General features: G+C 43.4%; 1 protein-coding gene and 1 long non-coding RNA gene across 3 annotated transcripts in view; one reads left to right on the top strand and one right to left on the bottom strand.

The window, feature by feature from the left end:
* LOC311607634 lies at positions 1 to 27491 on the bottom strand. 2 transcript variants are annotated; one of them, XR_014782674.1, is made up of 6 exons: positions 27377 to 27491; positions 22504 to 22618; positions 10040 to 10144; positions 4214 to 4308; positions 630 to 766; positions 1 to 57 (listed from the first exon to the last, which is right to left on the bottom strand). It is a non-coding gene; the product is annotated as an uncharacterized lncRNA (long non-coding RNA). The 2 variants fall into 2 exon arrangements; XR_014782675.1 differs by lacking the exon at positions 27377 to 27491 and adding an exon at positions 26724 to 26814.
* The window catches only part of PI4K2B (phosphatidylinositol 4-kinase type 2 beta), a 31606-nt gene continuing 31024 nt past the window's right edge, over positions 26913 to 27494 (top strand). Inside the window, exon 1 of the mRNA XM_084799539.1 lies at positions 26913 to 27304. Coding sequence (XP_084655665.1) covers positions 27055 to 27304 — 250 coding nt within the window. The 5' untranslated portion in view covers positions 26913 to 27054. The remainder of the gene's footprint in view (positions 27305 to 27494) is intronic.

Here is a 27494-nt window from a genome sequence, read left to right as displayed (position 1 = left end):
AGACATCCTTTGCGAGGCCAGAGTGCTTCCAATGTTCGTTGACAGGCGTTTTTCACACTAAGAAGAAAAGGAGGGTAGGGAAACAGGAGTATCCTCCACAGAGAGGTGACCTGAGGCTGGGGCACAAACCCTGGCAGAAGAGATGGGTCAAAATGAGTCTAGAGATAATCAGGACTTGACCAACATTTTAGAGGCGGAACTCGTGGTACCTGGGGCTGGAGGCTGTATCCTGAGGGTCTTGAGCAGCAATTTTAGGCCGAGTCTTGCCCGCCCAGTACCAGTTGGTGTAAAATGCACCCATGCATTTTCAAATAATCCTGAACGATTTGCTTCACTAGGTGTGGACCGCTAACGGGTGAGGAAGGGGAATGTGAGAAAAGACGTGATTGAGGAGCTCAAGGCATCAGAGGAGGGACCTAAGCTCGGCACAGCATCATCGACAGAGCATCCCTATCTAGGTAGAGATAGACACTGATCGTAGCATGTTCAAAGGGTTCCAAAAGTGCAGGTGAAATGTCAAGTCCAGCTATGAAGTTAGGAAAGGTGGTGAGCATTGAACTCGATCTAGTCAGGAACCGAGTCGTAACACTTGCTGGCCACTCCTTTGGGCACAATAGTCCGATACTCACTGACTCTTGTTGCGCTTTGTCTTGGCGACATAGACTGTACCGCCTCCAAGGTACAGCAGGTGCGGGGTGTAGCAAGTGCCTTCCCGGTACTCAGAGGAAGGCCTGAGGAGTGTATTCATAGTAATTGGTGGTCTTGCCTAGTAATTGAAACATGAGAAGGGATGATTTTGGAGCATTTGCCAGGGAGGCATGAAAATCAAGATGACCTTGATTGGACTGTTTATTCAAAACCTACTATATGACAAATTCGGCTGACTTACTGAACTCCATGTCTGCTCTTGGGCAGACTGCTAATTCTCTGCTGATATGTAAATGAGACACAGGCCTAAAACAAGCTGCTTGCTGTGGGTTAGAGTTAACCACTCCAATCCCGACTTCACATTACTCACAAACAGTAGAGGGAGACTAATTAGATGCCCAAACAGAATTACAATACTTTCAGAAAATAAAATGGAACAATGGCTTCCTAGCCTTGGGGTAGGCAAACTTTCTTAGGAAAAAACACAAAAGCACTAACTTTAAAAGAAAAAAATTACAGCCTGGACTCCATTCCTATCACCAAGTGCTTTTAAGAAAGTGACCTACACTAGGGGTTTGAGAAATGGCTCAAGAGTGCTTGCTGCTCTTTCCAGAAGACCCAAATTCAGTTCCTAATGCCCATGTCAGACAGCCTACCCCCGCCTTTAGCTCCAGGGTATCTGATCACACACACACACACACACACACACACACACACACACATACACACACACACACACACACAAAAATAGATATTTTTTAAAAAAATAAAATAATTCATTTTCAACAGGCCACCAAAAGTGTTAAGTGTAAAATTAACCTATTTTACTGTTCTATACTTCTGCTCTTAAAAGGCACAATTAAGGAAATGAAAAGGAAGCCATAGCCTGTGACAAATATTTTTGTGACATGTATATCTAACAAAGACTTGTACTTAGACTATGTGAAGACCTCCAATATGGCATTCAGAGTGAAGAGCTGCAGCAGAACTTGTCTATCGCTCTGTGATAGACATCTTCATTATCGTCTCCTTTTTACTCTCGGGCTTGTAGAAAAAGTGATGGAGTATGTGAAAAGAGGAAAACCTAGTGGACATGAAGGTGCATGCTAGCACTTGGGGGCAGAAGTAAGAGGTTCGTGAGTTCAAAGCCAACCTAGGCTATGTAGCAGGATCCTGTCTGAAAACAGTAAGCACAACCACCCCACACATGTCTGTGGTGTCACATATGTGCCACTGTCTTTTACCTCAGATAAAAGCCAGCCCACCTTGATCACTGCTCATGTTTTTCCCATTCAGTCCATAGACTTAAAAGCTTTTAAAAAATTTTATCTTCTTGAAGGTTAAAAAATGGAGTAATTGTGGTTGGTATGCTACAATTAATTAAATCTTCAAAAGTGAAGGAATGAAGGGTTTTATGGCTCTAATACAAACACATATTTTCAAAAATCTGGTGTTTTTTACTAAAAAGAGAGGTCAGAAATCGGATATGGCACATATCTAATCCATAATTACATTATAAAACTGTTTTATGGCTCTAAAAATCATAATTTTAGCTACAAAAACTGTACTTGCCAAATTTTGTACATATTTTTATATATACACAGAATAACTGAATCAAAAGCTATTCTGACAATGCTGCTGTTACATACAAAAATATACCTCAGGGCCAGCAAGATGGCCCAAACAGGTAACATCACTTGCCACCAAGACTAATCCCATGAGTTTACTCTTCAAAACCTACATGGTAGAAGGAGAGAACCTATTCCTCTGACCTCCACACATTTGCAAACACACACACACACACACACACACACACACACACACACACACACCACAATTTTTGAGCAATACTTCAGAAAAAATCAAAATTGGAAGAAACTTTGCTTACATCTGCATATATACACACATTCATAAGTATGTATATATACGTGTGTGTGTGTGTGTGTGTGTGTGTGTGTGTGTGTGTGTGTGTGTATAAACATAGACAGTCCCTTAAAGGTCCACATTTTAAATGCTTGGTCCCCAGTTATTGGAAAATGCTAGAACTTGTGCTGAGAACAAATTCAAGGCATAGGAATAGGAGTATTTACCAGACCAGAAGTGACTTAAAAGATTTAAGAAAGAATAGACGCTGTGAAAATGAGAGGGAGGAGGGAGGGAGGGAGAGAGGGAGGGAGGGAGAGAGGGAGAGAGAGAGGGAGAGAGAGAGGAGAGTCCCCTGAGGAAATGGGGTTCCTTTTATAGCAGTTAAATGAAGTTACCTGTCATTGACTCCCAGGCTTTTTACTTGAATAGAGAAGAGGTGGGCAGCCTATCTTGTCAGGCAATAAATTTTATGACACCATTTGTCTTTCTAGAGACTGGCCATTTGGGGTGAAGCACTAGGGACAATTGGAAGTTAGGCTGTAATTGATCATATAGGGCATCACTGGGTCAGGGGCAAAGCGCCCAGGTTGTGGTTACTAGAGCGCGGAGGGTTTTGCTTCATACTTTTGGCCTTTATTGTCTTCAGAACCTTTTTAAAACGTGAAGCCTAGTAAAAGATTTCAAGTAGTCGAAGCAATGCTCTCAAAGGGAGTTGTGAGCTACCAGTCACTTCAACTTTGTTTTCTCTTGCTTCTCAGCCATATGCAATGGCTGATCACAGACTGGACCCTCCAATATTATGAGCCATGTATGTTTGTTCTTGATAAGTTAGTTTATTTCAGGCACCTATTACAATGACAAAAAGCTGATTAGAAGATATTTAGTCCATTACTTTGGCTGTGGACAACCTCTGATCTGCCTTTTGCTATCATGGGGTTTTTATTTGTTTCTTTGAGGGCTTAATTTGTTTAAATATCTATCTATCTGTCTGTCTGTCTATCTATCTATCTATCTATCTATCTATCTATCTATCTATCTATCTATCTATATGTTTATATGAGTGCTCTAATTGCAGGTATACCTGCATGACAGAAGAGGGCATCCGATCCCATTATAGAAGGTTGTGAGTCACCATGTGGTTGCTGGGAATTAAATTCAGAAGCTTTGGAAGAGCAACCAGTGTAAGAAGGATTTGAGGAGATGCCAGGCTTGCCTATAACAGTCTATCTCCTTAGTTACTAATCAAGATGCACAGGAAAACAGTATTCTCTTCTTGAGGATAAAGATGGCTGTCTGACTGACCCTCCACTTAAACACATCTCCTAAAGATCTTCTCACTACTAGCCCAGAGACAAGCTTCCAGCATTATGAGTTTTTAGACAACAAACCACAGCCCTGAGCACATCAGTATATATTAAGGTTCAGCCTGGTCATCTCCACATTGACCACAATGTCATGCTTTCCTAAGACTCATTGCAATGTAGAAATTTCAGGATTAAAAAGACACAACACTCAATTCTAAGCAGAATACAAAGAGCCTTCAGTCAGAAGGTTTCCAAACCTTTCCCTCAATTTAGATAATCCCTCCCTTCCCTCCAATGATTTGAGAGTGTCTTGAGGGGAGACTCCTGGAGTCCTATAGGTCTGTTTCAGAAGACCTTGGAGGCTGGCTTTTCTTCTGACATGGGACACACCTTACCTCTTTACACACTTCCCTCCAGAGCGAAACTGAGTTCCATCACCTCTGAGTATTATTCTCTTCTCTCAATTAAGACACACAGGGACATCTTTGTTCTCTCTGTTTTCAAATAGAAATATCCAGGCAACTTACATGGCCTCTGGCAAAGGAGCGCTGACTAGACAGTGCATATGACATCACACGTTCTCCTTTGTCACTTCAAGTACAGGGCTCCTCTTCTGCAGCTCTGCCAACCTCATCCACCCCAACCAGTGTCACCTCTCACTCAGCTGCTACTTGAGAGTTTCCAGGGGCAAAGAAGAGAAATGAAGAAGAGGAGGAAGAAGGTGCTACTAAAGAGCCAACAGGACCAGTCATTGGCCTCCACATAGTTAGGAAGAACAGAATGCAGCACTGCCTGCCTGATTCCAACTGTCAATCATTGGCCTTACTCCCGCACTGAAACTGACTGGCTCAGCATCTGCTCTGTCCTCACCACTTTCACCTACAGTGGATACCTTCTCCTGGAAATAGTGAAAAGGCTCTAATAGGGCATTTGTTTATGTGTGTTTATGTTTGTTTTATTCCTATTGAATTTGCTAAGAGTAGGTGCTAATAGGTATCCGGTCAGAACTGAGGATTGAATTATCTGAGACTTGGGCCAAAACAGAGGAAAGCAGGCAAGGCGGGAAACATGCAAACTAATCCTTCTACAACAGAGGTTCTCCACCTGTGTGTTGTGACCCCTTTTCGGGGGTCAAAAGACCCTTTCACAGGGGTTGCCTGACACCATTGGAAAATGCAGGTACTTATATCAGGATTCTTAACAGTAGCAAAATTAGTTATGAAGTACCAGTAGAATAATGTTATGAGTTGGGTCAATACAACATGAGGATCTGTATTAAGGAGCAGCATTAGGAATCTTGAGAAGCACTGCTCTAGATCTAGCCGTATCTGCAGTCAGTGTAACCTACACGTTTTGGTTGTTGGGGCCAATCAATTCTCTTTTTATAGTAAAGAAGTTAAGCTGAGCATCTTGGTGTTGGAACCCCAGAGGCAATGCTCCCAATGACATAACTGCCTCCCACCAAGCCTCACTTCTCTCTCTCTCTCTTTTTTTTTTCATTTTAATATACTTTATTTTCAAATTTTACTTAAGTTGACAGGCAAAATTGCATGTGTTTACCTTATACAACATGACGTGTTGAAGAATTTATACATTTTAGAACTGTTAAATCTAGCTTTTATTTAAGAGAAAATTGTTGTATTTCTTTTATTGTTGTTGTTAATTTTTATTTTTTATTTTATTAATTTATTCAGATTACAACTCAATTGGTTTTTTTTGGGGGGAGCTTCTTTTTTGTTTATTAATTCATTCATATTACATCACAATTATTATCCCATCCCTTATATCCTCCTATTCCTCACTCCCTCACACTTTCACCCTATTTCCCTCCCTTATGGCTGTAACTGAGGGGGACCTCCTCCTCCTCCTGTGTATGATCATAGGGTATCAAGTCTCTTATTGGTAGCCTGCTATCCTTCCCCTGAGTGCCACTGGGCCTCCCTCCCCATCAAGGGGATGTGGTCAAATATGAGGCACCAGAGTTCATGTGAAAGTCAGTTCCCACTCTCCACTCATCTGTGGAGAATGTCTTGTCCATTGGCTAGATTTGGGTAGGGATTCGATGTTTACTGCACATAATGTCCTTGGTTGGTGCCATAGTTTGAGCAGAACCACTGGGCCCAGATCCACCTGTCATAATGTTCTTATAGATTTCTAGGACCCTCTGGATCCTTCTATTTCCCCATTCTCCCATACTTCTCTTACCTAGAGTCCCAATAGGATGTCCTCACATCTATCCCACTTTCCTAGTAGGTGAAGACTTTCAGGGAACATGCCCCTTGGGCTAGTGTCCAGTTATAAGTGATACAACTCAATTGTTATCCCATCCCTTGTATCCTCCCATTCCTCCCTCCCTCCCTTCCGCTTTCACCCTAGAGCCGATCACCTCCAAGCTTCCAGCACATGAAACTCCACGCCATAAATCAGATCAATGACAGTAGCCTTTCAAGTTTGCGTCTTCCTGGAAGATAAAGGACTTAGCTACCAGTGCTAACTAGTCACCTACTCTGTGAACCACATATCATCTGCCCTTTTAGTGTTCCAAAGCCAAAATAACAGCCATGTGCCTTCCACAGAGGGAGGGGAAAGATTTGTATAGAAAAAATGAGACTCAACCCAAAGAAGGCAAAGTAAACTCATTAGGGATGCTGTCAGTTCCCGGGGCCCTAAATCCTGAACCAATCACCCCTTCCCCCGACACTAACACCCTGCAGTGTTGAGAAGCAGAAGGAATTGGCATCCAGGAGGGACAGGGAGACAACTGCACACGAAGCCTCCTATTGCTCCACTAAAAAGATTTAGCACTAGAAAGCCACCAGGAAGTCTAACATGCCTCAAATTCATTACAGCCATAAAAGGCGCCGCCATATTTTCATGAACTATTAAAACAAACAGTTAAAAATAAAGCCCATTTGGTAGCCGATATCCTTTGCCCGATCGTATTTTTTCATTTGTACGTGGAGCAGCACAATTTAGTTAACTGCAATCCATCTCCCTGTAACTGACTCAAATTTCCACATTCTCTCTGGCATCCTGCACTAATAAACTATGATCTCCTCAGCCGCATCATCGGTAAATTGTACAGACTTGTATCTTAACATGAAATGCATTCTCTGTCTCTTTTTGCCTTTTGTCCACTGGCCTCTTGCTTAAGCAATTCGTAGTGAAATCTCTACAAAGATGGAGCACCGTGGGCATAGGATGAGTATCAGGAAAGAGTGTCAACATTTACGCCTATTATGTGCCCCTACACCCAATGTTAGTCATTTCATTTAATACTGACTTTAGTCTTCAAAGCCAAGTGTTAACTGTCTCTGTTTTCCTGATGAGAAAGCTGCAACAGGAGAAAAAATATCACTTGGCCAAGTTTAAAATGTTGTCACCAGCTATGACAGGCGCGGTAGCTGTGGGCTGATAACAATTTCCTTTACTCTCCACAGACTTCATACGCTACTCACTGAGGGTGTTCAAACTACTGCTCTGCTGTCTCAGCTACCCTTGCAGCTGGGGCCCAAGCTGATCACCCCACCCAGCCATGGACACAGAAGGAAGGCGTGCTAGGGATTAGGGAGATTATTTCTTCCATATGAAACAACAAACTAAAATGCACGCACATGAGGAGAACCTCCCACTCTCCTTTTTCTTCTTTTTGGATGCAGTCGTGTAATGACATACAGGAGCTATCTTGAGACCACAGGGGTACAAGCCTATAGATAAAGGTCAACATCGCACTGAGCATCATGAGAAGTGAACCCAGATGACACCTTTGATCTCTCAGTTAACTACCTGGGTCTTAAGGGGATGCCTGGTGCACTGTCTTCGTTTCATTCCTGTTGCTGAGATTAAACACCCTGCCAAAAACAACGTTAGGGGGGCAGGGGGGTGGGGGGTGGGGAAGGGTTGATTTGTTCCGGGTTCCGGGTGCTTGGCAGGAAACCTAAGTGTGGAGTCAGAGGAAGGGCTTGCATGCTAGTGCTCCTCAGCTCGCCTTCTCATTTGGTCCAGGGTCCTTAGCCCATGAGATGGTGCTTCCCTCCTTCAGGGTGGATCTTCCCACCTCAATTAACCCAATTAAGCAAACACCTCACTGGCGCCCCCTACAGGACAACCCAATCTAGACACGTCTCTGTTGAGACCTTTCCCAGGCAATTCTGGAAGGTGTCAGGTTTACAGCTGAAACTAGCCATCACACACCCAGCGTTTGTTGAATAGGTATTACTCCAGTGTCTGTTACTATTGCAAAATGGGAGAGTCTGAGTGGTTTTGTTTTGTTTTGTTTTGTTTTGTTTTGTTTTTATAAAGAAAAGAGGTTTATTCATGTCGCTGTTTTGGAGTCAAAGGTTGAATTGCCCAACTGCCTTTGATAAAGTCTCCCGTGAGCTGTGTTACAACATAGAGGATGACAGCGTGGAAGGAGTGCATGGGTGAGAGAGGGATCACATGGTAAAAAGGGAAGCCAGAGAGATTCAAGGCCCAGGATTTTTATAATACTTGCGCTCTCAGAACCCCACTGGATCCCACCACCTTAATCTATGCGCAGTCAATGCTCCCATCAGCCTAATCACCTCCTACTGGGCCCCACATCTTCACAGGCCTGTCGCCTCCCAGCATGGTCACACTGGGAACAAGCTTCTCACAGGAAAACAAACCACATCCAAACTGTAGCAGTGACTTTCAAAGTCCATCCTCCTAGAAGAGAAAGGACACAGTACCAAAGCTAAATAAGTATACATACTCAAGAGAAACGAATCCGGTGTCCACGAAGTATGTGTGCAACAGTGGCCAGAGTAACTAAAAGCCAGAGAACTTTTATGAACATTCTCTCCTGGACTGTGGATTTATGCACAGAACTTGCCCACATAGGCAAGAAAAGAATAGATATGCAAAAATAGTAATTGCAGAATTCATAACAGTGAAAATCTGGACCCATGCTTGTAATATATATATATATATATCTCTTAAACCCAGCACTCAAAGGGCAGATCAGAAGCTGGAGGTCACTTTTTGATACATAGGTAGTTCAAGGCCATCTGGGACTAAGTGAGACCCTGTGCAGTGGTAAGTTTTTATGTCAACTTGATATAAACTGCTAGAGTCATCTGAAAGGAAAGAGCCTCACTCAACTGAGAAAATGCTTCTGTAAGATTTGGCTATAAGCAAGCCTATAAGGCATTTTATTTTGTTTGTTTGATTTTTTTCGAGACAGGGTTTCTCTGTGTAGCCCTGGCTGTCACGGAACTCACTTTGTAAGCCAGGCTGGCCTCAAATGAGGAGATCCATCTGCCTCTGCCTCACAAGGGCTGGGGTGAAAGGCATGTGCCTCTGATGGAGGCAACTTGGCAGGTGGGGAGAAAGGTGATGTAGGGGCAAAGGTAGGGAAGAAGAGGAACTTTCACTGTTTGCCTTACAAATTCCTTATCTGATTTTCTTTTTATTTCATTGTCATCGTTTTTGAATATTTTGTTTATTCTTTGAGAAGTTCGCTGAAGTATACAATGAACTACTTCATCCCACCTTCAAGTCCTTTTAACCTGAGTCCAACTGAGTCCAGGTAGCATTGGCTAGGTGCACATGGGTGTGACTGGCAACCTGCCAGCAGACAAGGCCTCGAAGAAAAATGCCTGTCCCCAAGTGGTCACCAATATCCTCTCAGCTAGGGGTGGGACCTCATAAGCCCCTGTCCCACCCATGCAAGGATGTCGACTGGCTTTTGTGTAGTTTTATGAAGGCAATAGCTACTCTGAGTTCATGAGAGTAAGAGCCATGTCTTGTCCAGAAGACAGCGGCATATCGCAGCACCGCCCCTCCCCCCCAATCCTCCAGTTCTTCTATCCTTTCTCTCCCCTATTCCAAGATGATCCCTGAGCCTCCCAGGGTTTGACGTAGATGTCTCTTTTAGAGACAAGCACTTCATCTCAGCACTTTCACCAGCTATGAGTCTCTTCGCTGACTGTTGCTCACTGTTTCTCTGGTCGAAGTTGAAAGCAGTACTGGTCTATGGATATAGAAGCACATATTTATGAGGCCGTTTGACACCATTGTCCCCTCGGCAAAACAACAGTAATAGGTTCTCCTCTCGGGCCTACAATCTCCTTTACCGTGTACCAGTTTTTACAGGACCGGACATGGATTCCCTACTGTCTAACAGGCTGCTAACCTAATTAGAAGGTGATTAGTTACCTCCATAACCTTCATGACAATATTGCACCAGTGGGATCAACTTGCCTGGCAGGACAGTATTGTAGCATTCGGGGTCCACTGCTGGGTAAGACCATTGATAACTTTTCTCCACAAGTGGTCTGCATAACACCATCCAGCACCACCAGCTGCCAATCAAGGAAGATGTTTCCATGTTAGTTCCAGCTTGATTTCTCTGTGCTCTACAACCCAAGTATGTTGTGTCTTGTGTCATGTGTACTTGCATTTTGTTTTACAATACATAATGTTTATGAACACATAATTTTATTGCAACTCTTTTAATTCATCATAAACAACTTGAATTGTATAAAATATTAAGTATAGTTGTCTTTGGGTAAAAGGACTTGAGAATTTTTTTTTAATTAAAAAAGGGTTTAGTGGGTTTTTGGGGGGAAGTAGATGTTGAGACAGGGTTTCTCTGACAATTTCAGGCTGTCTTGAAACTCAATGTGTAGACCACTTTGGTCTCAGACTCAAATTAGTGTTGTTTTTAAGACATGGGGTTCTTGGTACACCCTCTAGGCTGGCTCAGTGATGCTTCATCCTCAGACTCCTTCTGGGATACTGCCGGCTTGAAATGTCCTTTTTCCGCTTTTCCATGCTTTCTAGTATCTCCTTGATAAGCGCATGTTTCTTTTTATCTGCAGTGGCAACATACACTTATTTCAAGGAGACGATGCTCTTGAAGGCACTCTGCACCCTGTGAAGTGCTCAAGTATAAAAGCAATTTTATTACAACTGTAAAAGATATTAAACGCTGGCCATGCCATTTCGCTGTGGCAGGGGGCGGATCCGCTAGCCACCTGCCAGAGCGCTCAGCTCACGCGCCACCGGCACCTTCCAGAAAGTGGGAGGGAAGCCCGGTGAACCACTACCACCCACACGGAGCAACTGTCATACGTCCCTGGCAGAACTCCAGGTACCGAGCTGGAAAAGCATTTCTTGGGGCTTCGCTTTTCAGCCCTGGCTGTACTTCAGAATCTCCGAGGGCGTTTTATTCTTTAAAGCCCCACTGCAGAGGTTATAACTCAGTTGCCTCAGGTGAGACCGGTGTGTGGGTACTCTTTAACTGCTTCTTGGTTAGTGCCAATACTTCAGCGTGGTGAAAAGTGAAGACATAGGTTGACGCTGTGGATAAATTCTCTAGGCCGGCACAGAAGAGGTACAGGGCGTCTGTGGAAAGTTTAACTCTCTAACTAAGAAATAGTGTTTTTTCATTTTTTTTGAATCAGCCTAAATTGTCTTCTTCCTCCTCCTCTTCTTACTCCCTCCCCCTTTTTTCTTTTCTCCTCCCCTCCCCCCTTCCTCCTCCTCCTCCCTCTCCTCCTACCCCTTCCTCCTTCTCCTTTCTTTTGTATAAAAAGAACTTTGTGGAGCATAGTGGTGAACACCTTTAATTTCAGAGCTACAGAGGCAGGGAAAGGTAAGTATTTGTGAGTAAGGACAGCCAGAGCTATACAGAGAAAGAGAGAGAGAGAGAGAGAGAGAGAGAGAGAGAGAGAGAGAGAGAGAGAGAGAGAGACCCTGTTTTTTTTTTAAAGGGGGGCATTTTAAATGCCCTATGATATATTTAGAGTTTATAAAAGGCTCTTAGGAGAAAATGTCTTTTGGTGACTTCACTTAATTGAGATAGTGGATATAAACTGTGAACAGGTGTTACTGTCTAAATCTGTGGTTCTCAATCTTCCCAGTCTTTATGGCTCCTGTGACCCACAACCATAACATTATTTTGTTGCTACTTCATAACTGTAACTTTGCTGCTGCTTTGAATCTCAATGTACATATCTGTGTTTTCCAGTTGTCTTAGGGAACACCTGTCAAAGGGTAGTTCACCTCGCAAAGGGGCCGTGGCCCACAGGTTGAGAACTGCTGGCCTAGGCAGTTCTGGATAGTAAGCCAGACAGAAAGCATTTCATCATGTACTACGTCGTGGCATTTTATTATGAGGACCCTGTATAACCATGGACGTCCTAGAAAATTCAAATGAAGCTGAAAATTGCCTACCCAGTGATGTGGTAGTTATGATAATGTCCCATGAGTCTGCGCTGATATTGGAATCAACAAACCTACTGCACTGCCAATCATGTGACAGTGTCGCACATACACTTTTGTATGGTACACAATACTGCAAATGATAATTTATGATGATACTAGATTATATGTTTGCTATTTATTTCAATAGCATTTTCAGGTATTTTCCCACTTATTAAAAAAAAAAGTACTATAAAAGAGCCTGTTGTGGTATACTGGCAGCAGGTTCTCAATATGTGGCCATAGACCGAGACTCATTCTGTAGACCAGGCCTATCATCGCTTGCTGAGGGATGGGATTAAAGGTGTGTTCCACCATTCCTGTCTCCTCAGTGCCTGGCTATCTCTAATATATTGTTATTACATACTTCTTTCTGTGTTAATTAGTGGCTATATCCTTGAGAGTATGGCCAAATACCTCACACAAACAACTTCAGGAAAGAAAGAGTTGATTTGTGGTTTCCAAGATGGTTGTCCATCACAGAGAGGAGCGAGTGAAGGAGTCAAAGCATCCATCTTATGGCAGCCATGAAGCAGAGAGAAAGGAAATCCAGGGAGGAGTCCAGGGTGAGAAACAGGCACCAGGGACATGCTCTTGGTGACATCTCCTCTGAGCAGGCTCATTTCTACTCAGACTTTCATGTTATGGCCCTATCACCCCTCTATCAAGTCAGAGCCCTCCAGTCTCTGGCGATGGCCTCACAGACACACCCAGAGATCTGCATTACTAATGTGTCTTAGGCTTCCCTCCACCCCGTCACAATGACAATGAAACTTGACTATCACAGAGGCCTAAAGCATCAAGCTATAAAGCCTGTGTGTGCAGCAATCTTACCAATGAGGGCTATGACACTTGTACAATGGCGTAGTCACCAAGACCACATTCCTCAGGACATAGTGCCATCCTTCATTGATGCATGACCACATCCACATTCTCCTTAAGAGGTCATTGAGAAGGAAGAGCTCAAGGTTTCCCCCAAAGCAGGTTACCAGAGCCTTAAACCCAGGTGCTTCTTTCTCCAGCCACACAACATCCTTATTAGGAAGTGGCCTACATCTTTGGGTCTCTCATGCTGTCACAAGAAGAGTGAGCGAAGCCTTGTGTGCTGCCTTTCCCACTACAACCACAGAGCCTCGAAGGCAAGGGAACGTTGTGTGCATGGGCTGTGTCACCCAGCAGCAAGCACTGCCTATGACAGAGCCTGTGGGCACCTGCAAATGTTGAATGGATGACAGAATGCTGAATGAAACAACGAAGGACGGTCCAGAATCACTCCGTTGCCATTGTACAGAGCAGTTAACAGAGGTAACAGCAGGGAAGATGACACATCCCCAGAGCTTACAAAGACAGACCCGGAAACCGCCTAGGGAAGACAACAAGGGAGAAACTAAACATGCAATGAGACAATGTCCAGACCACAGGAAACAATAAACTCAGGGCCATAGTCCATAGAAAACAGCCTTCAAAGCAAAACAACCCTTGCAGATAAACAGCCAGGATTTTATCAGTAATGGATATCTTCCTTGATTTTTGTCCCCAGTCAGAGAAAGTTATGTTCCCTAAACCAGTTACATAGGATGCCCTGCTTGGAGACAGCCACTGCTCTTCTTCCACCGTGAAGCTTTCCAGACTTGTAGAGGCCAGATTCTCCAGGCCTTGATCATAAGCTCCCACCAGGGAAGGGATATGTTGAACTGTTCACTATGGGTCCAATGGATGGGTTAAAATAAACACACAGGTGCACCGTGTTAGCTCATAAGGAGAAGATGTTCGCATGAGCAGAGCTCTGACTGGCTCATAATGAAAACTTTCCTTGCTTCTCTGAAGTCTTTAACCCTACACAATGTGAGAAAAAGTAGATACAAGTCACCAAATAAGGGCCCAAGAAGACTCCCAGGGCAAGAGCCAAATACTGGATGCTGCTCTCATTTGCTCATGGTACTCCGTGCTGTGACACAGACATTTTCTAAGTTCCATCTTTCTCTCATGCTCACTGGATGGTAAACATGAGTTGCCATTAATAATAATTTTCCACTGCACGTCCAGAACAATCCATCCAGAGAAAATTGGAACTTCTTCTTTACTGAGGTCCAGTCGCATCAATTTGATGCTCATTTTATAGAAAGGCCATTGAGCAAAATTAATGTACCCAAACAAATAGAGTTTGTCCTTGTAACTGATTCAGAGTATGACAGGAAACAAAGGGGCTGCCTTAATGGCCTCCTTGGGGAAATTTATTTTCAGAACATTGAGTTATTTTCTTCTACTCTATGAGATTAGATTAAAATCTTTTTTAAGAACAAGGAGAGAAAGTAAAACTTAGCTGTCTGTTTTCATAGACATCATTTGAGAGGCAGCCTCTAGCTTATTCACTTGTCATTGTCTATGTCAGATTAGACGGAAATCTTGGTGTTATTTTATTCCTTGCCATTTTCAGGTCTTTTCTGTTTTCTCCATCCCACTCAAGCATGGTTTACCCCAAACGTTTTAACATGAAGAGGAAAACAGGGAACTACCATAAGCCAGAAATGAGTGACCTCCATCCTTTTAAAAATATTACTACGTCTCTCTAAGAAATTGCTTTGGACAGTTTGGATGTGTCTTCCAAAGTTCATGTGAGAAATTTGATGATATGTGAATATGGGGGTTTTAGAAGATAGTTAGAGTTAGATGAGGTCATGAGGATGGGCCTCCTGTGACACATTGGTGGCTTGATAAGAGGAAAAAGAGAAACTCTAGCTCGTACTGCCATATGTCATACCAAGAAAGCCATCACCAAGTGTTCTTTGACTTCCCAATCATTAGAACCATATGAAAGGTAAACCCCTATTCCTCATGCATTAATCAGTCTATGCTGTTCTATTACAGGAATGGAGCATGGCCTAAGAAGACTATTGCTGAAGAACTCTATCGGTTTCTACTGTCCTGGATAGGTCAATGTTATTATCTACTTTACAGTCAGGAATAAGAAAAAAATGCCCCTATGGTGTCTATGCAGAAAACACATTCTTCTCCATGTGATCTGCCTGCCTCCTAGCCTCTCATTATCATTATCAATGGTAATGATCAACGGTAAAGACAGCTAGTCTGGGGATAGGGAGATGGCCTAGTTGCAAAGCTCTTGCTTATCAAGCATGGAAACCCGATGAAATCCCTAGGACCTGGTTAAAAAGCCTGAAGCAAAGGCCAGCACACACAATCGTAGTGTACGGAGGCAGACAGGTGGATCTTTAGGGCTTGCTGCCCAGCCAATGTAAGCAAATTGTCAAACTCCAGGTTCAGTGAGAGACCTTGTGACCTGGCCCCGAGTACCCACATCTCTAACGTTTGAACCTCACCACATGTGGTGCCTCTATAAAAAGGAGCTGAGTGTCATAGACCACTGTCTGTCTATGGAGTAATTATGGGTAAGCTGTTTAACATCACTAAACCCACTATCCCTACCACAAATATGGAGTCGGATGAGATGCATTAACTTGGTGTTTAGTGAGAGTCCTCTATGTGACAAGTCCTGTCCTGGCTAATGGGGTGGAGCAGTGAACTAACCAGATTTTGGCTCTTAGGATCATGCTGGTAATACAGAGAGGCAAGTAGGTTATTCTACGGTTGTCATGTTAACCTGTTGTCTTAGTTTCTTCTGTTGCTGTGAAAGAACAGTCTGACCAAAGCACCTTAAGGGAGAAAGGGTTTATTCTATCATGGTGAGGGAAATCAAGGCAGCAGGAACTTGAGTCAGCTTGCATCCACAGTCAAGAAGCAGAGACTGGGAGATCGCAAGGTAGCCTAGAGGATAAAGGTATTGCCGATCAAAGCTAGTGACATGTGTTGCAGGATCTTTGATCCCATTGTGATCTCTGAGATTGTGCACTGCCAAAGCCTGTCTTTTGTTTGGTGCAGTTGAGCCCTAACACACACCTTTAATCCAAGAGCTTCCTGTATACAGGATTTAATAAAGTCAACCTCAGGTCAAGAAGTGGAGCAAGAAACCAGCTGACAGCAAGAGTAGGAGAAACTTTGAGTTGAGGGATACTTAAAACAGCTGTAGAAGTAGAAGGAGCTCTTGGGCTTTTAGCTTTTAGCTGTTTAGCTCTTCAGCTCTTCCTGAGCCCCTTGGCATTTGGCTTTTTGAGCTAGCAAGCCGGTAGTCTTGGGTGTTTTGGCCTTTTCCTTCTGGGCTGTCAGCTGAGCTAGTGAGCCTTTTGGGCCTTTTTCCATCAGAAAGTGAGCTAAGTAGGAAGGTCAAGCTGGGTGCTTTCTCTCTGGCTTTCTCAGCTAGCAGGTTTTCACCCCAGTGTCTGGCTCCTGAGTCTTTATTAGTCACAGAACATTTGAGATTTTTGTTCATTAAAACAACAGACATGAGTTCAATTCCTGAAACCCACTTTAAGGTAGAGGGAAAGAACCAGCCCCACAAAGTTGTCCTCTGACTTCCACACTTGCATGGTGGAATGCACATCCTCTTCTCCAATAATAATAATGAATGAACAGGAGGAGGGTGGGGGAGTTGGACGATGATGATGATGATGACGAGAGCAAGCGCATTGTGCTGCTCCAATCCCTTTCTCATTTACACAGCTCAGGGTCCCAGGCAGGGACTCAGGTCACCTATAGTGGACTGGCATTGCCACCTAAATGTAATCAGGTGAATTTCCCACAGGCAAATCCAGAGGTCCATCTCTGAGATGATTCTCGATTGAGCTGACAATCAGCTCTAACTATCACACTTACGTTAGAGGTAAGTATTTACATGCAGAAGAATGATGTCTAATTTGGGCTGGGCAGATGCGCCGTGCTAAAAACTCCTGGAGAATACTGAGATCCGGATGAATAAGGTTTATCCATCATATTGAGAGTAGGTGTGTTCTAACTGAAGAGGGAGAAAGTGGTCCATGTAACAGTTTATGCCTATTTGGCTACAGTTTTCACTTGATAAAGTACAATACAGTTGTTACTATGAAGCTACTGTGTAAAAATATGGTTCCCATCTGCAGTTAACTTTAAGTAATAGGGATTGCTCTCAACAAGGTAAATTGGTCTCATGCTATTAGTTGAAAGGTCAAAACAATTGAAATTTCCCAAGGAAACAATTCTGCCTCTAGCTGAGGCATCTACTCCTTCCTGAATGTCCATCCTGTAGGCCTTTCCTGGAAACGCTAAACTTTTCAGGTCCCACCACCTCAACAGCCAAGTTTTAAAAATTACTCACCTTACTGTTCTGTTTCTTTGGAGAATCTGACTGATGCAAGCTAGGTGCAGGAGTACATCCAAGTCTTAAGACAAAGAGGAAGCCAGAGGGACTGCCTCCACCAGCGAGGGGCAAAGGCCACGGGGCCTTGTATGTCTACATAAATGTAGAAAGCTCAGACTCCTTCTGAGAATTTGGAAAACAAAGCATTCTGAAAGGCACACACACACACACACACACACACACACACACACACACACACAAAACCTTGTTAACATGCACACATGCATGGGGAGCTACTGAAGCATGGAAGAGACTGGTTGAGGCTCAAACATCCTTTATCATAGATAAAGGGGGAGCCAGTCATGGTGGCACCTGCATGTGATCCCAGCACTGGGAGATGAAAGCAGGAAGGCCAGAAGTTCAAGGCCATCTGCAGTTATATGTTCAGCTCCAGACCAACTGAGCTATACAAGCCCCCTCCCCCACCTCTCTCTCTCTCTCTCTCTCTCTCTCTCTCTCTCTCTCTCTCTCACACACACACACACACACACACACACACACACACACACACACCACACGGGAGGAGAAAGTGGACGGCCGTAAATACCTTTATAATGATAACAAATGATTCTCAGGGAGCACGATGGTGTAAACGATGGTGGGAGTGTACAAAGGAAGAAAAGCAGATGATTTAAGAGCCACTTCAGAAGCCGAACTAATGAGGTGAAGGATGGAGTAATGGAAGGACGTGTAGACTAAATCATTAGCAAAGTCAAGTACACACTGACAATTACTTAATAGCCTAATGTGACATTTGCAATTTTCTTTCCAGGCAGGAAGGGCTGTGGCTGTGCTTCGGATGCTCTTTTGCATCTCATTTATTGCCCAACAATCCCAACTCTTGAGATTAGAAGCTAAAAATAGCATCAGCATGTGAGGGCTTTCAAAAGTTTATTATCACATACTAGAATCCCAGAGTCAAACTCAGGGACTAGAAACTTCTATTCAGTCACATGCAAGTGTTTGCAGAGTCAGAACTGATACCTTCCCATTGGTAGGACTTCCTTGGACCGGTGAGGTACTTTAAATTGAGGCCAGCTTGAGGAAGGCGGGCGGGCAAAGAAGCAACTCCAAGAAGGTGTCACGCGTGGAATGTTACTGTAGGTGAGACGGATCACTGGGTGGATCCAAGAGGTTTGGACTTGTGGGTAAGTTTGTACACTGCCTCCTGTCCCTAGTCCTGATGGACCTGTTGCCCACTTGGTGAGGAAGGGACCTTCTAGCAAGGTCCAGAACATTCAAGATAACCGGAAAGCATACATTTAATATATTTAGCATGTGGTGTTCCGTGGGAAGGTTTTTAAACAAAGGTCGTTGCTTGTTGGAGATTTAGAAGCTGGTGGGGTCAGGTGAGATGAGACAGTGGGTACAATGCTTGGTGTGTAAATGCGAGGACTAGGACTAGAGTTTATATCCCTCTAGCATTCTCACCCACATAAATGCCAGGGGAGCATTGTAATTCCAGAGCTTGGGAAGCAGAATGGAGGACCTCAGGGCAATCTGGCTAGGTATAACTTTTGCTAGTTATTATAGATAAATTGGCAACCATACAATCTGGATAATCGGTGAGCTCTGAATTCAAATGAGTGCCCCTAACTCAATGAAGGTGGAGATTGATTGAAAAAAGACACCAAGCACCAACCTTAGGCCTCTACCCACAGGTGCACAAACACCTCAGCACATGCACATGTGTCTACATGCTCACACGTAAAACACAATGTATACATGACAAAGAAAAAAAAGGAGTTTGGTATTTTTATCCTTTGTTTAAACATAGAAATGGGGGCCTCCCCTGTGCTTTGTCTTCTTGTGGCCACTTCTTAGGTTTGTTCATTTTTAAAGTTTTTTTTTTAATGTATGTATATGTGTGTGTCTTTGTGTGTACATGCCAGTGGAGGCCAGGAGAGCATGTAAGATTCCCCTAGAGCTGGATTATAAGCTGGCTGACTTGGATGCGCGGGAACTGAACTCTGGTCCTCTGGAGGAGGAACATGTGCTCTTGGCCACTGAGCCTTCTCTCCACCTCCACGATTCCTTCTTCATGGCAGTCACAGATTCTGGGAAAGTGATGCTTTTAGACACACTGGGGCTTGACAGCGAGGCCTTCCATCACTTTATAATGGGCTGGAGAGCATCCTTCTCCCCAACTCATGTCAACTTATTTGGATATAGGATCTCTGAAGATGTTAAGGTGAATCCAGTGTCTGGTGTCCTGATGAGAGTAAGATAGACAGAGCTGGCCGTGGTGGCGCACACGTTTAATCCCAGCACTCGGGAGGCAGAGGCTAGTAGATCGCTGTGAGTTCAAAGCCAGCCTGGTCTACAAAGGGAGTCCAGGACAGCCAAGGCTACACAGAGAAACCCTGTCTCGAAAAACAAAAACAAAAAACAAACCAAAAACAACAGCAACAAAGATTAAGATAGACGAGGATTGGAGGTACACCCCTTTAATCCCAGCATTTAGGAGGCAGAAGCAGGTGGACCTCTGAGAGTTCAGCACCTGCCTGGTCTACATAGCAAGTTCCAGGACAACCAGGGCTACATATAGATACTCTGTCTCAAAGCAAACAAACAAACAAACAAACAAACAGAATAGGAGAGGACTCATAGGAATCCCTAGAGGAGAAGCCAAGTGACTGATAGAAAGGACAGAGATCAGTATCCGAGGACGTGATACAAAGTAACTGACCCTGCTTTAAAGGAAATGGGAGCAACTATTTATTCTGAGCAACTATGAGTAATCATGGCCTAGAAATACTGTTTCATGCTTTCCTTAACAACATGTTCCACCATGGAAGAGGGGACATGTGCAGCTGTAGAGCAAAAGAAAGTCACAAATCAAGATATTTCCCAGCTATACAGGTGGGAGCACCAGGTAGGCGGGGCTACAGCAAAGCAGGCTGATTCCTTAGACAGCTTAGGATGTTTCTTAGGTATAGGGCTGGTGGAAGCCAGGGTCGGCTAAGCTTAGCGCTACATCCTAATGGTGTTATTAATCACTAGAATGACACGTTAGGTACAAAAGGTATGGTGACTGGCTGTTACATTTACTAAGCACAGTTCACAATTATTTCACCTCTACACAACTACCGAGTTCTAGTCAGTCCAGGTCAGTCAGACAGCCTGCAGGGTTAATATAGGATCAGTTTCTTCAGGAAATTTCAGCACACAGCTGCAGGAGCCCCTGGTTGTGAGAAGAAATTAAGGGAGGTACCTTCAGAGGATGCATGTGCCCACTCCTAACACCTTCATTCTGATCCACTAGACTCCAGATCTGAGATTTCTTACAGGGGCCCCGGAACAGTGATAGAATTTATAGAGTTCAAACATGAGGTGTTGACACAGTGAGACAGACAAAAAGATGTGTGCACCGTGTGTGTGTGTGTGTGTGTGTGTGTGTGTGTGTGTGTGTGTGTGTGTTGCTAGAGATTGAACTTAGACATTCATACAATCTAAGCAAGTGCCCTATCATGAGGATGTATCCTTAGCTTGACACTGGGATATGTTTTTTTATCTTTTTTTTAATTTGAAAAATGATTTTATTTTTGTACATATACATTTATATTATTACACATATATACAATAAACTATCTATAGCAAGAAGAACCATGACACAATCAGGAATTATATAAATGTTACATTCTTACTGTTTTGGCTATTTGTATTTGACAGCCCTGAAGAAGACATCTTTCCTATCTTGGCGCATCTAAATTTCTGAATGTAAATCAATCTCTATCATATCTTGTCATTATCAACTTAGATGACCTATGTAGACCTAAAAACATCTTAACCCCTAAGCAATTAAGCTTTATTGTAAAACTAAGCTACCAGGTCTTCAACTCCATCAGAGACTTGAGAAGGAGTAAACTTGATTATCTGAGTATGCTGGGAGTGCAGGTTAATAGTTTTCCAAATGAAAAGATGACAGAGACAGTTTGCTACCTGTATAGTCAAGCAAAACTCTCTATAATGTTGGAGCATCTTCTTCAGCCTTCTGGCCCAATATATCTGACAGACATATTTGTGAGGCAGGAACTTTTGAGGACTTGCTTACCCTGTCTTGGCAGAGTTTGGCTGTCGACTCTGCCTGCATCAAGCTTGCCCTTATTTTAGGCAGAATTCTGTCTGTGGTAGAAATGAGAACATTTTTTCTCAGTGGCTTGTTTGCCACATTTGAAGCCATCTCCACAAGAAGGTTCTTTGATGCTCATCATCTTTGAGGTAGGCTGGGTGTTGCCAGGAATTAACCTGTCTCATTTGTCAATGAATCTTTAAAGTACTAGAAACATTTTTAAATGCCATATTCTGTATGTCTCTGGGGTTTTTGAAGACCTTGTCTTTCGATAGTCATATCGATCTCTTGTACCTAAAATGTATATTCTTGTGATGTAGGTAGACTAGCAATTGACATGACCATGATTTAATCTACTAACATTTAATTTGTATAACTTATTTCTCCTAAACAGCTTGATAGCACTTTCAAAGCATTGGAAGTAAACCTTGTATTATAATTGAGTTATATGGGTACAATAACTCATATTAGAGTAGAAATATATATATATGTGTTATGTGTATGTATGTATGTATGTATGTATGACACTGGGATATATTTAACATGTTCCTTTGAACAGGAAGCAAGTCTGTCCTGGCGGACTCGTTTGACAGTGTAGACAGGCATTGCTAATTTACTCACAAGTTAGATGTTTTCTTTACATGGAATAAGACAAATGCGCAATTCCAAAGGCTTTGACAAAAATGAGTATAAAGCTCATTATGATGTAAAAGCACTCCTGCAAAAAGCATAATACTGAATGAGGGTCTGGAGGATGGCTTGGCACTTAGGATGCTGGCTGCTCCTCCAGAGGACCTGGGCTTGCTTCTCAGCACCCACCCTCATCACAGGGCAATGACTGCTCCTCCAGGGAACCTGGGCTTGCTTCCCAGCACCCACCCTCATCACAGAGCAATGGCTGCTCCTTCAGCGGACCTGGGCTTGCTTCCCAGCCCCTGTATGGTGGCTTATAACTGACTGCAACTCCCATTTTCCTGGGCTTCCTGGGCACTAGGCACACATGTGGTGCACAAACACACATGCAGGTAAAAACAATGTATATATTAAATACACATTTAAAAAACATTGAATGAACACAAATCCCATAAAAATATTAAAATTTCTATTTTCCCAATTGGGTTAAAAAAATAAGGTACCTTGAGAAAAGTTATTGCATAATTATTAGCAATTTGACAAATTTTGTTGCTTGATGAGTAGTCTTAAAGCCTCTTGGTATACATCCCAGAAACAAAGAGGATATAGATGGAATGCCTGGTGATAAATCATAAAAACATTTTAGCATTTATTTTGGAGTTTAACAAAAATTGCCATGATTGACTATTTATTTATTTATTTATTTGGTTTTTTGAAACAGAGTTTCCTCTGTGTAGTCCTGGCTATCCTGGAACTCACTCTCTAGACCAGGCTGGCCTCGAACTCAGTGATCCAGCTGCCTCTTGAACCCTGGGATTAAAGGCATGCACCACCACTGCTCAGCTGATTGCCATGATTTTGCTAGTAAAAAATATTTTGCAGAATTCATCTATATACTTGGAAAGATTGTTTCCCTCAGTGTATAAATCTCTAAGAAAATAAAATGATGAGCAAAATTGATACTGAATCTTGTCTCACATAAGAGGTAGTATTTCTTTACGAACTCATGAACGGAAAAAAACTATTATGTTATTCATTTCACTAAAAGATGTATTTGTAATAAAATATGTCATGGGAGATTATATCAGACTAGTCCTCTAATGGATCAAAATTATAAACTTTGGACAAAAATCTAAAAGCAATTATTTGAAGATGCTGGCATCCAGCCAGAAGCAGGCAGGCAGAAACTGATGGCATGGCTACTCCTCAAAGGATGTTAACATAATGAGTGAGATTTGTGTTCAAACATTTTGCTTGAGGGCACTTCCTACTATGTACGATGTAAGGCAGCTGGTGCTCACTCAGAAAGCTACCATCTTACTGGGTTAAGGACTTATGGGATGCAGCTAGCATTCTCAAAGCAGCTGGACATATAGGAGGGGGGTTCTGAGGACTTGCCGAGGTGCAGAGCTCCCAAATCTGCACAGGTACTCCACCCAAATCCTTGCTGCCATGGGGAGACTATACAAGAGGTCCAAGGAAACAACAGCTGGATTGTTGAAAAACATTATCAAGAGTCTGACTTGAGACAAGTCCAATTACCTGCTGAACAACACTCATTAAAGGAGATGACAGAATTTAGAAGCTCAGTTGCATATCACCCACTGGATGGATGAATGGATATATATCCGTGTGTGTGTGTGTGTGTGTGTGTGTGTGTGTGTGTGTGTGTGTGTACACATAAAAGAGTATGAAATATAAAGTTTTGGCTTGTAGTCAAGAAGTAGGAGAAGAGAGCTAGAGAGATAGCTCAGTGGTTAAGAGCACTGTCTGTTCTTCCAGAAGATTATGTCAATTCCCAGCACCCACATGGCCGTTCACAACTGTCTGTAACTGCAAGAGCTGACACCTTCACACAGACATACATGCAGGCTAAACACCAATGCACATAAAATATATATAAATTATTTTTAAAAAAGAAATAGAAGAAACTGATTGCAATCTATCCTAGACTTCATTTAAACAGTCATTATGTTTTCAGAGACTTAAGAAAATACAGGGGGCAGGGCATATACCTGCAATCCCAGCACTCAGGGAGGCAGAGACAGGGGATATTTGTGAGTTCGAGGCCAGCCTGGTCTACAAAGTGAGTCCAGGACAGCCAAGGGTACATAGAAAAACTCGGTTTCCAAATGAACAAACAAAACAAAAAAGAAAAAGAGAATACAGGGGAACAAAGGCGAGTGGGAATAAGCATTGAACTGGGAAAAGAAATGGGAAGGGGCTGGGATCAGGCTCTAAAGTATTTAAATAAATAAAACTTTTAAAAAATCTTTGTTAAAAATACAATGTCTGAACTGGGTATGGTGGCACAGGCCAGGCCCACAATTCCAAAACTCAGGAGGCTGGGTCTCTCTGAGTTTGAGGCCAGCCTGATCTACAAAGCAAGTCCAGGACAGCCAAGGATGCACAGAAAAACTCTGTCCCCCAAAACAAGAATGCAAACAATACAATGTCTGTCATTTTAGCAAGAAAAAGATGCACATTGTTTCTTAATAATAATAACATCTTTTTAATTAAAAAACAAAACAGAACACATGGTTGCGATGAGTTAACAATATACGGGAATCTCAGCAGAGAAATGTGTGGAGGTTCCAGAACTAAGAATAAGGTTTGCAGGCGGGCGGTGGTGGCGCACACCTTTACTCCCAGCACTCGGGAGGCAGAGGCAGGCGGATCATTCTAAGTTCGAGGCCAGTCTAGTCTACAAAGTGAGTCCAGGACAGCGAAGGCTACACAGAGAAACCCTGTCTCAGAAAAAAACAAAAAACCAACCAAACAAACAAACAAAAAAAGATGGCAGATAAAGTAGCTACATTTTTTTTTGCAGGGTTTTTATATTTTATGACAATTAGTATAATAGACTTCAAGGCAGGAAAATAACTCGAGATAAGAAAAATAGCTTATAATAGTTATTAAGAAGGCCAAATTAGGGCTGTGCAGGGCTTGACCCTGATCTTGGGCTTTATTCATCAGGACCTACAGGCTGGAAAGAGGATGCTAACTTTTGCAAATTGTTCTTTGACCTTCACACACACATACATGTAATTTTTTACTTAAAAAAGTAAATCTATTAGGAAGTCAAAAAAGCCAACCATCCAAAAGAGACAAATCCACAGTAATAAAGATTGTAATAACCTCCTCTTAGTACCAGATGAGAAAGCCTCTGGCCAAATGGGCAACCTGAACAACACTGTCAACACTCAATTATTTATAGAATCAACTGGGAGAACAAAACCACCCAACTGCCTTGTGATGGTGGTGCACACCTTTAATCCCAGCGCTTGAGGCAGAGGCAGGAGGAGCTCTGATTTGGGGCCAGCCTCATCTACATAGTGAGTTCTAGGACAGCCAGGGCTACTCAGAGAAACCCTGTCTTGAAAAAAACCAACCAACCAACCAACAAGCAAAATAAAACCATTCTACTGTAGAATATATTTTCTTTATAAAAATGCAAATAGAATGTTTGTCAGTGATATACCATGTTGGGCTATGAAATGTCATATTTTTGTATCTTTGTTGTTCACAGCATACTTGTCCTAGGTTGCTTTCCGTTGCTGTGATAGATACCACGACCCAGAGAAAATTGGGTTTATCTGGCTTACATTTACACATCACAATATACCACTGAGAGAAGTCAAGGTAGGAGCTCAAACAGAAATCTGAAGGCAGGAACTCAAGACCATGGAAGAACACTGCTTACTTGCTTACTCTCCATGGCTGGCTCAGGGTCACCTGCCCAGTAGGTGGTGTACTTCCATAGAAGTCATTAAGAAATGCCTCAGGGGGCTAGAGAGATAGATGGCTCAGAGGTCAAGGGCACTGACTGCTCCTCCAGAGGTCCTGAGTTCAACTCCCAGCAACCACATGGTGGCTCACCATTCATAATAATAAGTAAATCTTTTTTAAAAAGAGAAAGAAATGCTTCAAAGATACACCCACAGGCTAATCCAATGGAGCCAATTCTTCAACTGAGGGTCCCTCTTCCCAGGGGACTCTATTTTGTGTCAAGTTGACAAAAATTAACCAGACCAACACTTAAACTAGAAATAACAGTTTCTGGGAAGCCCTTAAATATTTGAAAATTTACACATTTCAAAGAAGTAGGTCAAAGAAGAAAATCCTAAGAAAAATTAGAAACTATTTTCAGCTGAGTCAAAAATGAAAGCATGATATATATTTTTAAAAAAAAACAGTAGGATGCAGCTAAAGCAAAGCTCTGAGGGCAACTCATAGCTCTAAAGGCATTGTATTTAAAAGACATAATGCTTTAAACAACTAGAAAAAGAAAAGTGAAAATAATTTATTAAGAAGCAAAAAAAAGTGAAGTAGAAAACAAAAAATTAACACAGACAAAATATGGCCTTTGAAAAAGATTTCTAAATGATGATACACCTTAATTTAGAGTAGTCAAAGCAAAAGAAAACTTTAAATTACCACTACTAAGTACTAAGTACATCTAAGCAGAAATTCCCTGCTTGATATTAGTTCCAAATAAATATATTTAATGTATAGATTATGGTAACGAGGCTTAGGTTATGTCTAGAGAGATGCTCCCCGCTCTATTGCAAGCGCTTAGTCAAATAATATACATAACATATGGGCTATAAAAACAGGAGAAGCTCCCAGCCTTCATGAACTTTTAGTGGAAAGTGCTAGTGAAATAAACGTATACAATGTATATAGTAATAAGGGAGGACTATTTAGGTTGGAAGGGATGCACCTCCGAAGACTCGACGCTGGCCCCGACTCCATGCTGGATCCTGGATCCTCAGCAACTGCACACAACACCTCTGAGCAGAGACACAGGTGGCTTGCCGCGCCCTGCCCCGCCCCACCCTCTCTTGCCCCACCCCCGGTCCTTCTGCGCAGGCGTCAGGCGGGCGTCCCGGGGCTCGAGGGGCGTGGCGTGGCCGGCGGCTGGGCGTGGCGGGCGCGGGCTGGTGGACTGGTGAGGTGGCGTCGGTGCGAGCGGTCAGCCGCGGTTTGGCGCGATGCTGAGGCCCCAGCCCGGAGCTCGGCAGCTCTGAGCGTCCGATCCGCCTGCGGAGGCCATGGCGGAGGCCTGCGAGCCCACCCGCCCCTCGGAAGACGAGGAGGAGGAGCGGGAGCCGCTGCTGCCTCGAGTCGCCTGGGCCCAGCCGCGGAGGGGCGCGCCCGGGAGCGCCTTGAGGCTGCAGCGGGACGAGGGCGCGGTCGTCCCCAGCGAGTCCTCCACCAACGATCTGTCGCCGACGTCCGGAGACACGTCGACCTCTCTAAGCTCCTCCACCGAGCTGGACCAGACCCGCGTCCCGTGCTCAGGTGCGACCCGAGTGCGCGCGCAGCCCGAGCTCTGCGTGCAGCCCGCCCTTCCCTGCCTCAGTTTCCTCTCACCTCTCCCTCTGTGGCAGGCAGACAGGGACCACTAAAGTCTCGCACTTGAGGCTCCCCAAAAGAGTCAGTCCAAGTGGGAACCAAATATTGAGGGAAACTGCACCCAGGACCGTGCCGT

The sequence above is a fragment of the Acomys minous genome, assembly GCF_964271855.1.
Source record: "Acomys minous genome assembly, chromosome: 10".
Classification (NCBI taxonomy): Eukaryota; Metazoa; Chordata; class Mammalia; order Rodentia; family Muridae; genus Acomys; species Acomys minous.
Note: the sequence above shows the minus strand (reverse complement) of the source record. Positions and strands in the feature narration are given on the sequence as shown.